We start from the raw sequence: 16,912 nt of genomic DNA, 5'->3' as shown, positions 1-16,912 counted from the left end.
GGGAAGCTTCTGCAGAAGCCCGGGTGAGTGACAACAAGTTCCCGCCGTTACGAAGTCTCGGAGGCTGTAATTTTCTGAGCTGTACGCGCGCGCCTGTTTTCCACGGCGTGGAGCAGCAGCGAGGCTCTGCGAGGCCGGCAATGACTCAGGATGCCATCCGGGAAGACGAGGAACGCGAGGGGGGACCGTTGATGGCCTCCGCAATCATCGCTCGCCTCGCAGAGCCTTGCTGCTGCTCCACGCCGTGGAAAACAGGCGCGCGCGCACAGCTCAAAAAATTACAGCCTCCGAGGCTCAGAACGCTTCGGAGGGAAGCTTCTGCATAAGCCCGGCCAAGTGACAACAAGTTCCCGCCGTTACGAAGTCTCGGAGGCTGTAATTTTCTGAGCTGTGCGCGCGCGCCTGTTTTCCACGGCGTGGAGCAGCAGCGAGGCTCTGCGAGGCGAGCGATATTGCGGAGGCCGTCAACGGTCCCCCCTCACGTTCCTCGTCTTCCCGGATGGCATTTGGAGTGATTGCCGGCCACACAAACCTCACTGCTGCTCCACGCCGTGGAAAACAGGCGGGCGCGCACAGCTCAGAAAATTACAGCCTCCGAGGCTTCATAACGGTGGGAACTTGTTGTCACTCGGCCGGGCTTATGCAGAAGCTTCCCTCCAAAGCCCTCCAAGCGAGGAAAGGCCAGTTGGAAAAGGGGCTTTGCTCCTGCTCCGGGCTGGAGGCTTCCCTCCGAAGTCTTAGGATGTTCTGAGGAGCCCCCCAAGGAAAAACGCCGCTGCCAGGTAGTTAAAAGTACCTCTCTGATTCTGTCAGACTCTGTCAGTCTCTCTCTGATTCCCTCTCTCACTCCCTCTCTGTTCCTCTCTCTCTCTGTCTGTCTGTCTCACTCACACACACACACACACTGTGGTCACCTTGTTGAGTGTTCCAATCACATTTGAAACACTCAACAACTGGCCTGCATTTATGGTATTTTGCAGCATTCTGCAGTCATAGGACCAAAATATATGGTTAAAAGCATATATTTTGGTCCTATGACTGCAGAATGCTGCAAAATACCATAAATGCAAGCCAGTTGTTGAGTGTTTCAAATGTGATTGGAACACTCAACAAGGTGACCACAGTGTGTGTGTGTGAGTGAGACAGACAGACAGACAGAGAGAGGGAGGGAGGGAGGGAATCAGAGAGACTGACAGACACACACACACACACACACACACACAGAGACAGAGAGGGGGAGGGAGGGAGAGAAAGATAGAGAGACACACACAGAGTGAGTGATTAAGTGAATGAGTGAGAGACAGACACACCCACATACACAGAGTGACAGAGAGAGAGGAAGGGAGGGGAGAGAGACAGAGGGAGAGACAGAGACAGACACACACACACACACACAGAGTGAGTGAGAGACAGACAGACACACACACACAGAGTGACAGAGATGGGGGAAGGAGGAGAGAGAGACAGAGATACAGAGAGAGAGACAGACAGATAGACACCCAGAGAAAATGACAGAGGGAGACAGAGAGGGAGAGAGAGAGAAAGAGCCAGAGAGAGAGAGAAAAAGAAAAAGAAAAAAAGAAAGTGGGAGAGAGAGATGAAAGAAAGAAAGAAAAAGAACTTATGACCACAATTGAGCCCAAAATTTTGGTTGCTAAGCAAGAGCATCGTTAAGTGAGTTTCACCACATTTTCCAAGTTAGCCATGCCCACCTGGTCACATGACTGCCAAGCCACTCCCACCAGGTCACATGGCCAGCAAGCCACTCCCACAAAGGAGGCCACACCCACAGAGTAGGTTCCAAAAAATTTTGAAACCCACCACTGATACATACATACATACATACATACATACATACATACTCCTTTCAAATTAATATTAACAGTATTATTTTGGATGGGACACTGTCTTCTATGCAATTATATTTTGTTTTTTATTATTTATTTATTTATTATAAAATAGTAATTTAAGGGAAAAGCCTTACAATTCTGCAGATGTTAGGTTTTCAATGATTACTGCAATGCTCATAAGACGTAACAGTGTTCAGAGGTTACTTAGTTTGGGACCTTAAGTAAAGTTGGTATTTATTTAATGTAAGATGCAATTTTTTAAACATTTCTCTTCAATCAAAATGAGGTGTGTCATGAAGAAATCACCACTCCTGTTTGAGAATTCAGATCTTAAGAACACATAGCAAGTTGGAAGAATCACTGAATCATGAGCAACTTTCTAATCTTTTATAATACTCTCTATCTTATTCATTAAGTTTAAATAACAAAATCTAAAATACAGTTAAGAAATACTTGTTTTAACAAAATTGAGGCATCTATGCTGTTACAATTCCAAATATCTAGACATTTTTGTTTCAACGTAATAGTTCATAGTAAATTGTATGTAACATATATTGTACATACTTTGAGCATCTACACTCACTTCCCCCTCCTCAAGAGTGTTTCAACATTCAACAGAAAACTTAGAACTTTAGCTGAAGGCATGCCAGACACCTATGCTCATCTCAAGCACTCAAAAATTTAACTCACTACCAGTCTATTCTTGATGATCAACCAATTCAACATCCAAGTTTTTATTACAATTTTTTTAAACAAAATTGCCATTGTTAATGGGGGAGTGGGGGAAGAAAATGTAGCCGTTATTTTCCATCAGTAATTATTCTAAAAGTTCTAGTGTTTCAGCACAATTTATTTTTAAGAGGATGTTACCACAACTTTATGTACTGCTACATTAACTTAATACTGAGTGTAATATTACATCTCAGTGCTCACTGTAGATAACTGAGACTAAAATAATTATAAATGCAAACTATTCAATGTTGAATTTATCAGAGAATTCAAAATCTAGACCTAGCTATTTTCAAGAAAGGGATAATTAAAATCTATCCTAGATTCAGGATAACATTTTTTTAATAGAGTCAATTACCCCAATCCTACAAAATTTTATTCAGAGATAAATATAATAATGTTCAATGAAGTCCCTTCCTAGATATGTTATACATGGGTTGAATTCTTAACTATTAGCAAAGTTGAAGTAATTAATTGTATTACCATGGATAAGGATTGGCTTAAAGCTTCTCTTTAGAACCAGTCTATCACATCTTCAAAATCCTTTCTTTAATTGGCTTAAGATACAGATATTTCATGACCAACCTCTTCTACATTTCAAATTATATGTATGTTAATGGAATTATTATTTTTACTATTTTTTCAAGAAGCAAAAAAGGATTAAGATTTGACAAGCCATAGCAATGACATGGGATGAAGCACACACAATAGCTAGAAAGACAGAGGGGAAGTGATACAGAATGTTTAAGAGTTGTGACACATGCCAATTTAAATTGTTTATAACATCTAAGGATCAATATTGAAACTCAAAACATGACGACATATCAAACAATGTCCTGTTCATTTCTTACAGAAGGTCAATATACCTATTTTATATTGATAGCTATTCAGCCAAAAACACACTCCGATTAAGAGGATCACTTTATAGCAAAGTTCTAAAGGTCATCTTAAAAAAACCTTCTGTGCTAAGGTACAATACGCAACAATTAAATTCCCTCAAAAAGTATGTCCAAAGTTATATCCTATTCTGCAGCACTACAACCCATTAAGTCTGCAGAATGGTCATTACAACTGATCAAACTCTTAGTCCACACTAGTTTCGATTCACTCTTCGATTCACTGATTTCGATTCACTGTTCACTCTCTCTGCAGAGTGAAGATCTATCTAAACACAGATTTGTGAAGAGTTGAGGGAAACTTTTATTGTAGAAGTGGAACGTTGCTTATATTATATAGACTTTTCTTGGCTTTTTGATTCCAGAGATTCCTTAGTTATATTAAAATATATTATTCTGAGTCGTGGTGATGCAGTGGTTAGAATGCAGTATTGCAGGCTAATTCTGCTGACTGCCAGCAATTTGGCACTTCAAGTATCACAGCTTCAAGGTTGACTCAGCCTTCCATCCTTCCAAGGTCAGTAAAATGAGGACTCAGATTGTTGGCGCCAATATGCTGACTGTAAACCACTTAGAGAGGGCTGTAAATCGGTATATAAATCTAAGTGCTATTGCTATTAGAGTATCTTTTAAAATGAAGGGGAAAGTACTAGCCACATCAGTGTTTTCATAGAAAAAAATAGTCTGTAGTAATATGCCTCTCCATTGTTCCTTTCAAAGCTTCTTAATAGAATTTTCAAGTGAATTTAGGGACAACTAGCAATTTAACATTTTGCTCTATGCTATAAAGCAGAGCAGAGAGAAAAATTTTCAAACCAAAATAGGGCAGAATGCTATAATACTGCTCTATTTAAAAGTGTAGACTTGAAAATATTAAGAGTTACCTGTAGAACAAGGCATCTGGAAATTGGGATCAGTGCTATCCAAAACAGGCAAACAGAACTGAGCACTTGCAGATCCTAGCATAGGGTCCTTATCACTGAGCATGTTCTTCAGCGAATCCTCTAAGACATTTTGACTTGTACTAAAATCCTCACAGACTTCATTCTCCAGGTTGGATCCTAGAAATAGGGCATCATCTAAGTGTTCAGTAGGAATTAAATGATTAAATGTATCAACTATATCCATGAAGGCTCCTGTGTGTCTTTAATCCCTATAGAAAGACAAGAAAAATACCATAAGAAAAATAAACTATGGATTAGAAATTATCTAGAAATATCAAATTTGATGTGGCTTATCACTGTTTTATATAAGTCACTGTAAATTGTTTCTATTTGTTAAATTAAATTAAAATTTTAAAAAAAGCAACAAGAAGTTTATTATTTTTTGTAGATTTAATGAATTTCAAATTAAAGGCCAAACCAGAGATTTAGGAATTCTAGTGACTCTTTCTCAATTGCAAAGCTGGCAAAATGAAAGGGAGACAGGGAGATATATTTATCACCATCATCCCAGATGGTGAATATACAACCACACCTGAACTTTCTTGAACTACTTAACTTTGCAAAGATATTTTATAATTCTGAGAATAAATAATTTAAGAGTTCAGAATGCATTCTACTCAACTGTTTTTGCATTGCAACATCCTCCGCATCTTATTTTCTACCAAGCAAACTTCCCATACATGGAATTTCCTGTGACAATGGGAAAAGTAAATGAGGAATGAAAATGGGAAAGAGCACATAAAGGAAAAGTAGAATACTATAAATTATCCACTACTCCCATCTCTGGGCAAGGATGCCCAGACTCGTTCTTGCTATGGGAAAATTGATCAGCCATGCATCACATTAAAAAAAGTGATGAAATGGAACATTAACTTTAAAGTTACACCATACCATATAGACAAGTAATCATTTACAATTGTTACTGAAATTGAATGAGTTGAATATTAACTGAATTTCAGTTAATTTTAAATGCATATTGGCTAAATGTTCTACAGTGAGAATCAAGTGATAGTCCATGTCAACAAGTGACATTGTAAAATATCAGCCATTTTTTAACAAATAAAGAAGGAAGGGAATTGTTCCATGATTTTTCTATAACTGTTAAATATAATTGATTAAAGTACAACTGAAACTAGAGATTTTTTTTTTATTTAAGACTAATGGACAGAAAACTTAGTTTTTATATATGTCATTGACTGAGATGGGCAGCCACAGAAATTGAACAGGTAAATAAATAAATAATGACAACTGCAGCAATATTATTATATTCACAAAAATAGAAGGGTTTGACACTATCCACAATGAAGGAATGATTGGTGAAGATGATAGAACTTGGAGAGGTGGTTATATTAACCTTCTTTGATCCAAAAAAACATAGTATCTACATTTATGACTGATTGGAAACCTCTTATAGATTTTTTTCATGAAAAAGAAAAAAAATGCACCTGTGGTTTTGTTTAGGAAAAAAAAGGATAATAGAAAAAGTGAGCTTTTTGTAATTATACAGTAAGAGATAATTATGTAATCATACTTATATTTTCTGGAGAGGAAATTGGAACCTTCTATTTTTTATATTTTTTCTCACTGCACTTTTGTGTTTTCTTTTTTTTTCCTTCTCTTTCTTCTATTTCATATTGATTTGTGATAGATTTGATGTATTCCTTAAAACATTTAATGAAAATATTAAAAATAAAAGTGTTAGACATAATTTATATTGATATAAATACAATTTATAATATATGACAGACCCCATCCAACACAGAGCAACATTAGTGTATGCCACACTAACAGGAATAGAAAAAATAGCTTTTTAAAAAAACTCCAGACATTATTTTTAAATAATGTCTGTTGGGGTTAAAACAGAGAAGACCAATGTATCTGAAAATTGAAATGTAACAAATTTAGGCCAAATACAGACAATAGTAAAAGCTAATGAAATGTATAGGGAATAGATGAGTTTAATAAAAATAAAAAATCTTGAACTTTGATATCCAATCTTTATTTTTTCAATTTTTCTACTGCTGGATTAATTTTTTGAATCTCTCAGAAACCAGTTTTGCAAATGTTTAAATGGTGAAACTGGCTTCATAACTATCAAGTTTTTGAGAATGATCACTCTAAAACAAAATTGCTTTCTACATAAATTTATTTAGATACTGACAGTTCACTTTAAATTTAAGTATGTAAAAATTGACTTTGTTGTCAAGAGTTTGATTATCTAAATCTGTAAGCTCTAAGGATCCAATGAAACGGCAACGAAAGGCAGCTACATTAAAGCCTCTGCCAATAAATCATATAAATTATTAGTTAAGATGATTTATGCTCAGGAAACAACTGCAAAATCTGTGTATTGATCATAACGGAATACTACCAGACTTCTGTAATCAGTAGCAGATAATTGACACTGCAGTCTTATGCCTACAACCATCTACCACAAGAAACAATGCATGGCAGAAAATGTGGAATCTTGTACTTATATTTAATAAACATTTTTTAACTGACAGTTTCATACATATCTTCTATCAGTTCTTGCCTTGAAGCTAGCATGTTTTTCACACTGAAGGATTCTACATAATGACCAATTACTGGAAACATAACATACTAGTCATGAATTATTTCACAATGATTTATTTTTTTAAAAAAATGTTGACTGAATTCACATATTATGAACATTATGCTATTACCATTGCAAATTATAGTGTCATTTAAGCCACAAATAAGTTGTCAAATCAGTCTGGGACCATTAAATCAAACCAGCTTTTTTCATTCATTTGTTCAGTCAGTCAGTCATTCTTCCCTCCTAAATTATGGCAGACTTGAACTGTGGAATCTTTGGTGGAATCTTTGTAATGTCAACAGTGCTGGTGAATATGTGGTTTGCTCATTATGTACAATAGCTTGCCCTGCCAAGCTATTGAGGGGTATGATTTATTCCATGATAATTCCTTAATTAGCAATAGCACTTAGACTTAAATACTGCTTCACAGTGCTTTACAGCCCTCTCTAAGTGGTTTACAGAGTCAGCATATTTCCCCCAACAATTTGGGTCCTCATTTTACCCACCTCAGGAGGATGGAAGGTAAGTCAACCTTGAGCCTGTTGAGAGTTGAACTACCAAATTGCAGTCAGCTGGCAGTCAGCAGAAGTAGCCTGCAGTACTGCACTAACCACTGCAACACCATGGCTCAATACCTCAATTAAGGTATTGTTTTCTGCTTGATTGTTTGCCAGGTGTTAATCCTTGCTTATCTGTGTGTTGGCTGCTGGAGAAGATGAGTTCTGGTCTTTTTGTATGCTTCTAAGTTTTTTTTTTGTTTTTTTTTAATGATGTGTGAGAATGACTTTGGAAGAAAGATGGAAGAGAAACAATCAGTTAAGAGAGGCAGGAGCACCCCATAGCTATCATCTGAGGAAGCAACTTAGAAAGAACCCACTTTAATGGATCAAACAATTAAAAGTAGCAATGGGCAATGTACTTCAGACTTGCAAGATTCTTTAAATATAGCCTTACAATAAAGTAAATTTAGCTCATCTAGTCATGTTTGTTATTTGGCTTATTTGGAGGTTTGATATCAATCTTGCAAGTCTCCTACTCTTTTCCAAAGAGGAATTTCAAGACTCACCTCTGATACTCAAGGAACTCAGCTAACTATTAAACACCTGACAAGGAAGAACAGCAGCCAATCTGAAGGAAAAGGATGGAGAGCTGTACAGTTTGTGACTACAAAAATGTGAACAAACTAAAATTAGAGACCATTGTCTATTCCCACTTATCTCACATCTATCAGACCAGCTACAAAAAGCACACATCTTTTAAAAACTAGAATTGAGAAATGCTTACAAGCTAATCAGAATGAGAGAAGGACGTGAATATTTATAATAGCCTTTGATACACGATAAGGAAAATCTGAACATACAGTAATGCCTTTTGGCCTGGTTAATTGTGGAATGATTTTTCTAGATTCATGAATCATAATTTTGCAGACATTTTAGATAAATATGTCAATTATTTAGATATCTCATGTCAAATGTACTGCAAAAATTATAAAAAATTGTAAAATTAGAAAAACATGTATTTGATCTGACTCAACTGAACTACCTGCAATACAGAATATCTAAATAAGATATATAGATGGATACAGCAAAGGTGCAGTCTGTTCTATCATAGGGCATATCATGCACACAGATACACACAGACAATAGAAAAGATGTACAGTGCTTTGTAGGCTTTGCTTACTTCCACAGAAAAATCTCTAATTTTGCTGGACTTGTAAAACCACTACAGCAGTTACTGAGAAAGGGTCAGCAATTCTGCTGGTCAACCCAAGAGGAAGCTGAAATTAAAGAGAAAGAACTGTCAATCATTGCACTCCCCTCCCAGCAACAATACTGCAGCCAAGCAATTTTGAGTCATACTGTAATCCAGATCAACTCTAAAGACTGGGAGCAGGAAGGGAACAGTGATCTCTTTGATCCAATTAAGCATAACAGCTGCAGGATATGTGTGCCACCGTGAAAGGTTAAATGGTATCTTGCTGGGCTTCCTTGAGTTCATGTATCCAGGCATGAACTCAAGGAAGCCAAACAAGCAATGTTTCACCTTTCACAGTGGTGGGAGGGAAGCTGTTACACAATGGACATTTAAATGTGCCTCGTCCCCTAGGAGGAAAAGGAGTAGTATAACTGTGCCCAGGATATGGGGGAACGTTCAGAACTCAACAAAGAGCCCTCAGAGAATTTGGGTGGTCCTGCATCCACAGATAAGATTATGTATCCTCTTGTCAGTTTGCTGGGAGAGCAAAACCAATCACCGATAGAGCAGCTGGATTGTTGCAATCAATGAACATGTCCTCCCCCAATATCTTGGGAAATCTTTTTCACTAAATTTCATTACCAATCATCCTTTAACTTGGGGTATACCAAACTAGATTCATTTACCAAAAATGACTAATTTAATTTCTTGCAAAAGATTCCTAATGGCTCAAGTTCTTTTGGAACATGTCTTTAGATATAGAGGATTAGTCAATCATGTGATGTCAGAAAAAGTAAATTCACTTCCAAATTTTGGAAGGTCCCCTAGCAATGATTAAATACTGAAAGTCATGTCATCCCTCCTACATCTGATTTCCAATAGAGGAGCTGAGATTAAACAGCTATTGCAGTAGTATTTAAAATGCTGCATTTCTTATCAGCAAGACAACCAGACTGATCTCATATCTCTTGCTGAGTTTGCTTAGAACAATGCTGCAGACTCCCCTCTATTGGTAGTCTACATCTGAAACAATGTATGACAATCACCCACAGGTTTTACCAACAGACAAGAAAGTGCCCTACCTCATGACACATATTTACTGCAGCCAAAAACCTCTTTAAAAAGCAACTCAAAGTGTAAAAAAATTCATACAAAAAAGCAGCAAATACACAAGAAGGGGCTAGAATTCAAGTAATGCAGCTTTCTACAAAATTATTAAATTCCGTAAGATTTACAAAGAAATTTGGCTCAAAAGAGTTACTGGTCCTTCCCCAGTAACTAATAAAATCAATCCAATATATTTCACTTGCAATTGCCATCATCAATGAAAGTTTTCCCTAAATTCCATCATCATTGTTGTTTGTGAAAGAGTCCCCCCATTGAACTCAACAGAGACAACACTTCTGTCTCCCATTCTAGTAGATGGGGAGAGTATGAGGTGGAAGTAGTATTAGACTACAGCACCATTGCACTAATTTCACATGCTAGCAAAGTTTTGCTCAAAATCCTACAAGCTAGGCTCCAGCAGTATGTGGACCGAGAACTACCAGAAGTACAGGCAGGATTTCAAAGAGGCAGAGGAAATAGAGATCAAATTGCCAACATATGCTGGCTCATGGAGAAAGCTAGGGAGTTCCAGAAAAACATCTACTTTTGCTTCATTGACTATGCTAAAGTCTTTGATTGTGTGGATCACAACAAATTGTGGCAAGTTCTTAAACAGATGGTAGTACCAGACCATCTTATTTGTCTATTGAGAAACCTATATGTGGATCAAGAAGCAACAGTGAGAACTGGACACGGAACCACTGATTGGTTCAAAATTGAAAAAGGAGTTGGACAAGGCTGTATACTGCCTATTTATCTTATATGAGCACATCATGAGAAAGGCAGGGCTAGATGAATCACAAGTTGGAATTAAGATTGCCGGGAGAAATATCAACAACCTCGGATATGCAGATGATACCACTCTAATGGCAGAAAGTAAAGAGGAACTAGAGAGCCTCTTGACGCAAGCGAAGAAGAAGAGTGAAAAAGTTGGCTTGAAACTCATTAAGAAAACTAAGGTCATGGCTGCCGGCCCTCTCAATTCCTGGAAAACAGAAGGGGAAGAAATGGAGGTAGTGACAGATTTTATTTTCCTGGGCTCCAATATCACCGCAGATGGGGACTACAGCCAATAAATTAAAAGACGCTTGCTCCTGGGAAGGAAAGCTATAGCAAATCTAGATAGCATAAAAACATAGCAGAGACATTACAATGCCAATGCATATAGTCAATGCTATGGTTTTCCCAGTTGCAATGTATGGCTGTAAAAGTTGAACTGTAAGGAAGGCTGAGCGCCAAAGAATTGAGACCTTTGAACTATGGTGCTGGAGAAGACTCCTGCGAGTCCCTTGGACTGCAAGGTAATCAAACTGGTCAGTCCTAGAGGAGATCTACCCTGACTGCTCTTTAGAAGGCCAGATCCTGAAGATGAAACTCAAATACTTTGGCCACCTAATGAGAAGGAAGGACTCACTGGAGAAGAGCCTAATGCTGGGCAAAAGAACAGAACAGAGAATGAGGTGGCTGGATGGAGTCACTGAATCAGTCAGTGTGAGCTTAAATGGACTTCGGGGTGTGTGTGTAGAGGACAGGAAGGCCTGGAGGAATGTTGTCCATGGGGTCACAATGGGTCGCCCAACAACAACTCTGGATGCAGAGGAAACTGGCTGAGTACTAAATTCATTGGAAAGACTACCTAGACACAGAAAGAACATGAGAAGTAGCAATTAAACACCAACATTGATATATTGTTTTCACAATCAATGCACCAATAAATCCCACCCTAAGAAGCTCATGGCCTTGCAGGAACCAGGTGCTAACCATGATGAGCTGGAGAAACTCTGGGGAGATCTGTGAGATGGAGGCAGCTTCAAGTAAGACTAAGGAGAGGAAAATAATTCAGTTCCTTCCTTGTTAGGCATACAAGACATTGGGAGGGGGGGCAGAGGGGTGTTTCCACCAGATTCCCAAGGGTGACTGCCACCTTAATTGGAGATGATTTATGGGACACATCGTGTGCATGCACTAAGTTGCCAGGAGAAGAGGAAAGTAACATATCAATTTTTCATTCTCACAGTCCACAACTTATTTCTCAGGGAACTTGGGAGGGAAGGTTGAGCCTGAAGGGGAAAGTGATGCAATGGAATGCGAGAATAACCTGGGGAAAGGAAGGGGAGGGAGACACAGGAAACAATCAGACAAGAAAAGGAGGAGCTGCAGTTGTTAGAGAAGGAAACTTAGAAAAGACCTGCCTTATTGGATCAAGCAGTTAAAAGGGGAGATAGGAAATTGCAACGTTAAATGAAAAATGTTGTGATTGGCACCAGATGTTATGGCCATTGCAGCATCCCCACAATCATGTGATCAAAGTTCAGGCAATTCCAGGGCTGGGATTAAAGTAGAAAGTTAGGACTTTCAGCAGGTCTCATAAGAATGGATACTATTTGGAGAATGCAGTATTTCAGGCTATTTCTGCTGATTGTCAGCAATTTGGCATGGGGACCCAGATTGTTGGGGGCAATATGCTGACTCGTAAACCACTTAGAGAGGGCTTTAAAGCACTCTGAAGTGGTATATAAGTCTAAGTGCTATTGCTATTAAACCAAGAAAATAATTTTAAGAGTGTCTGATAGTATTTAAACAATGTCATGGAAGAAGGAACATGTATTACCTTACATAACTCAGATTTAAAAGTGGGTTTAAAAATGACATGCTATAAGAATGACATGAAAAAAGTGTCATACTACACTTACAAAAAAAAAAAAAACAGCTGATGTCTGAATAATTAAAAAGGATATACAAATCACAAACCAAGAGAGTGAACTGGGTAACTTTCCTATATTGGATTTATAATAGAGGCTCATTTTTAAGTTTTGAATAATTTTGTGAGAAGGGACAAAGAAAAAATGAAAATAAATCAAATTCTAGATACTACGTATTTGAAAAGACTAAAGATCAAGATTATTAAAAGTAGAAGGAAGGAATATAACATTAATTTATTAGTTCATTGTTAAAATATGTTATTATCTCTGGTAACCCTTAATGGACTTTTGCTGACATCAGGTCTGCAATGACAAGGTTTTATGCATTAATTTACAAAGAAGAGATGGGACATGGGAAGAAGAGATCATTTGCTGTATTTGAAGAGAAAGTGGTAAATTACTGAAAGTATTAGCTTAAGCTTGCGAAGGCGCAAGTCACTTGTTTATATTTCTCTTTTCTTTTTCTTTACTACCTTTTCTTTTCTTTCCCTTGTTTTGTTTCTTTTCTCTTCTTTATCTGTTTCCTTTTTATTCTTTTATTTGTTTAACTGTATTGTTATAAATTGTCATTTTTAATAAAATTGCTAAAAGCCTGGGATTCAGACAAGTCAGCCATCAAGAGATAAGTAGACGACAGGTCAGAAATCCCACTGTAATTTTTATGATTCAGCAACCCGATAATGCGGTTTTACTAATCAGAATTAAGTTATGTACACAATATAAGCTTATAGACGTTTTAAAAAAATCTCAAGAAACAACAAAGCAATGTTAATTTAGCAGCCAGTACAATACTAATTTAAAATACTAATCTGCCAAGAAGCGACATTTATAGGAACATCAACAAAACCATTTATTTCAAGCTTAGTTCTATTTGCATTAGAATTTGCTTAGAACCTCACTCATTTATTTAAATTAAGTAGTTTAAAACAACAAAGAAAAGACAAATGTTTGAGAAAGATCAGTAAAGAAGAAGGAATTAAGTGTATCTCAACCAAAATTATAGAGTGTAAAATCTGCTCCTTAAAACATACTTGAAGAATACATGCAGGCTAAAAGGCAACATTTTTCATCAATGGCGCCTCTAAGAAGAGTTTAAGTATAGTCAAACCGTATGCAGGTAAAGCTAAAATTAAATAAAGTATACTAATATAAAAGTATTGCATGTTATCAGCTAGCTTATTTTTATACATATAAAATTAATTAATTTCTATGAAACTGTACAAAACAGTCTGACCATCAAATTAACCCAACGATTGGCATTATATAACATAGCAAACATTTTAAAATAATATGCCATGATATCAGAAACAGTGGGTGAGAGAGACAGAAAGAGAACACAATGTATTTGTGAAATTAGCAAGGATCAGCTTTACATAACCAAAAGAGTAAGCTGCAAAAAATACTATTTCAAATCCTCAATGCCAATTCTCTTTAAAGTTTAAATATATCACAATAAGAATTCTATTTAACCAACTATTTGAGTGTGTTATATCCAAATCAATCTCTTTTGTGTATCACATTTGCAGAATGATATAATTGTCTTTAATAACAATATCTGCAACAAAATTTCCATTTAATAGACAAATCCTTGATTAAACAGACATAAATATGAATAAACATATGTCTATGGTATACAAAGTTTTCTAAATCAAGGTTTGCTACACCAAGGATTTAATGCACATCACTTTCAGTTATTCTCAAACATGAATGGGAATATTAAAGGTGCGGTCAAAAAGAGCATTATATAAACACTAATATATTTTAACCAATGAATCAGTTTGAAAATAAATTCAGGGTATAACCAAATCATGGCATTACAATAAGCTACATTAGTAGTTTAATATTGAAGTAATTTAGTTTTCAATTATGTCATCATTTTTACTGCACCATAACAAAGTTTCCATGAATCAAAAATAAACCTTTTAAGGAATCGTACAGGTAATCCTTGATTTACAACCATAATTGGAAGCAGAATTTCCATTGCTAAGTAAGGCAGTTGTTAAGTGAGTTATTTAAAAAAACTGTGCTGCACTCCTTATTTTTTATATGTAATTTGTACAAAGGTTAAAATGCCAACAAACTCAACTGTGCTGCGTTCTGTTAGAGCTGCTACACTTAATGGAATTATTCAGTTTGAAGGCAACAGAAATTTAGCCCGTGTTCATGCTCAGCAAAATTATGCATTTTTTGTACTAGAATTTCTAAATAATTTGGGTGATCCTCCATATTAGGATAATTATTTTTCAAACATTTCCTTACGAGAAAATGAGTACCTTTTATTTAGGCTGCAGAGGTCAATAGATTCCTCAAATCTACTGCTTAATGCAATCCATAGCTTTCATAACACAAGAATGGAAATCTAACACAATTTCCTTAAAAGGTTTATGCAGCAATGTTCTCATTGTAACAGTAACCATGAACCAAGAAGTCAAATAATAAAACACAGTGCATATTAGAAGCTAATATACCACCCTAAATACTTATCATGATTGCCAAGCTGAAGATGTTGCATATGTAAATAGTACAGACCTCCCAAGTGAAGATCTCTCAAAACTCGTAGAAAAGCATTTTATCTATAGCACAGACTTATTTCCACAAATTCATATTCCACTCTGAGTAGACTCCAATAATATGCTTCTGTCAGTGGGGCAGTTTCTACTGAAGGAAGAGGAAAAGAACAACTTCACCTACACTCAAAACTTTCCACTGAGGATGTATTGTTTAGACTATTTAAGAAGAGAATTGCCAAGAGGAAAACACCCTCTTCTAACAATTTTGTTTAATCTACAGTTATGAAAACAAGTAGTCTGTGTAAGATTTTTTTTTCTTTTGATATGTGGATACATCAATGTTCATTCAAACAGCATTAAAAGTAAAAGTGATGCAACTGATCTAAAAAATCATCTTGCAATTGTTTATTCAATAAAAAATTAACATATACTGGTTGCCATTTGTTTCTGTGGAAAAAGTATACCACCTAGAGTTGCTTGAACAATGAGATGGGCAGCATAAAAATTTAATAAATAAATACTGTTGGAATGAAGCTAAAATATCTATGTTATACTATATTTAAACAGTTTTTAAAAATAAATCAATTTACTTTTTTACTTGACTGTAGATCTCAGGAAAGTAAAAATGATACTTAACATCATAAACCAGAATGAAATACACATAATTTAAGGAGTACTGTATGAAAGTGCACCTGCTTAAATATTAGTTATTAGAGGAGACCCCAAAAGTTGAGGTCTAGTGATATTTAAGGATAAAAGGGATTCTCTAACTATAGAATGCACTGGGTGCTTATGCCCTTATGCCATAGGTGTGGCACATAATGTGTGCAAGCAAATAGTCTCATTCTATTTTAAAATCAAACCATAATATGCAATGAAAAGCACTCTCCAACTTCTCCACTGACAAAGCAAAAAGGACAAAAGTTCAAAAATATGAAAGAGGCTATTAAAGCCACAGAACTGCGGCAGAGCAGAAAAACAGAAGTTAGTTGTTACTAAACTGTATCGAAAGATGGAACTGATAACTGAGAAATAATACCAAAGATGTGCCAGCTGAAAACAGAAATATTCTTAGAGAAAATAGTACTTTTATAGTTATCCTAAAAATAGCTGGAAAAAAAATCAGTACCTTAAATTAATTTGATTTCAAAATTGTTTCTACCTTTTGTAATATATTATTAAAACTTTCTAATACTTAGAACTTCCACCCTCCTGAAGCAAAGCATTGACTTTGTACAGTCAACTAAACAGTCCTAAATGTAACATAGAATACATTATTTAATAAAAACAAAACCTTAATATCTAAAGCATGGGCACAATTAAAAAAAACATCAGAAAATCAAGCCGTCAATATGATTACTCAAATGTGCTATAACAGCAATTCTCACATCTACAGTATTTATTATTGAAATACATTCAATATACCTATGCTTAAATTTCAATGTTTCTAAAAAAACATTGCCTTCTAATTCAAATCAGACAAATCACAAGAAGTTTATAAACTCAATTGGGCTTATTTGGAATAAATTTCAGTGAATTTATACATTGGTATAAATAAAAGACTACAAAAAATGTAATCTAAGATAACCACATTATGACATACACAAGTTATCATCTCTAGCTATGTTCTTGCAATAGTTTAAAAATCACAAAAGCTGACCCAAAATAACACCATGGCTGAAAGATAATACCAACCAGCTGTCCATAAGATTATAGCCATTACTCAAAATATGAAAATACGAAACATGAAAACATATGAGCAAGAATTAAGAAACTATAAAATAAGTCTGATAATTATAGTGATTTTATACTGCAATACATTTATGAGGGTGAGCAATTTTCAAAATTTAAGTAAAAATATATTCCTTACAGGGAAAGTGTAAAGCATATGTCTTTGCTTTTTGCAATATCTGAGAATATCC

General features: G+C 35.9%; 2 protein-coding genes across 6 annotated transcripts in view; one reads left to right on the top strand and one right to left on the bottom strand.

Moving 5' to 3' along the window:
* LGSN (lengsin, lens protein with glutamine synthetase domain) overlaps positions 1–16,912 on the top strand; it is a 383,291-nt gene that overhangs the window by 273,491 nt on the left and 92,888 nt on the right. The window lies entirely within an intron of this gene.
* Positions 1–16,912, bottom strand: part of PHF3 (PHD finger protein 3) — a 62,697-nt gene that overhangs the window by 43,353 nt on the left and 2,432 nt on the right. Inside the window, exons 2-4 of one of the 5 annotated variants that reach the window (XM_081941747.1) lie at positions 5,951–6,080; positions 5,042–5,109; positions 4,360–4,628 (exon numbers count right to left, since the gene is read on the bottom strand). The exons of 2 other annotated variants lie outside the window; for them this stretch is intronic. In XM_081941747.1, coding sequence (XP_081797873.1) covers positions 4,360–4,603 — 244 coding nt within the window. In that variant the 5' untranslated portion in view covers positions 4,604–4,628; positions 5,042–5,109; positions 5,951–6,080. Of the gene's footprint in view, positions 1–4,359; positions 4,629–5,041; positions 5,110–5,950; positions 6,081–16,912 lie in introns of those variants that run through there. 2 more of the 5 variants (XM_081941748.1, XM_081941749.1) reach the window with 2 other exon arrangements.

Source organism: Natrix helvetica, assembly GCF_964273705.1.
Source record: "Natrix helvetica genome assembly, chromosome: 2".
Lineage (NCBI taxonomy): Eukaryota > Metazoa > Chordata > Lepidosauria > Squamata > Natricidae > Natrix > Natrix helvetica.
This window is presented reverse-complemented; position numbering and strand designations above follow the sequence as displayed.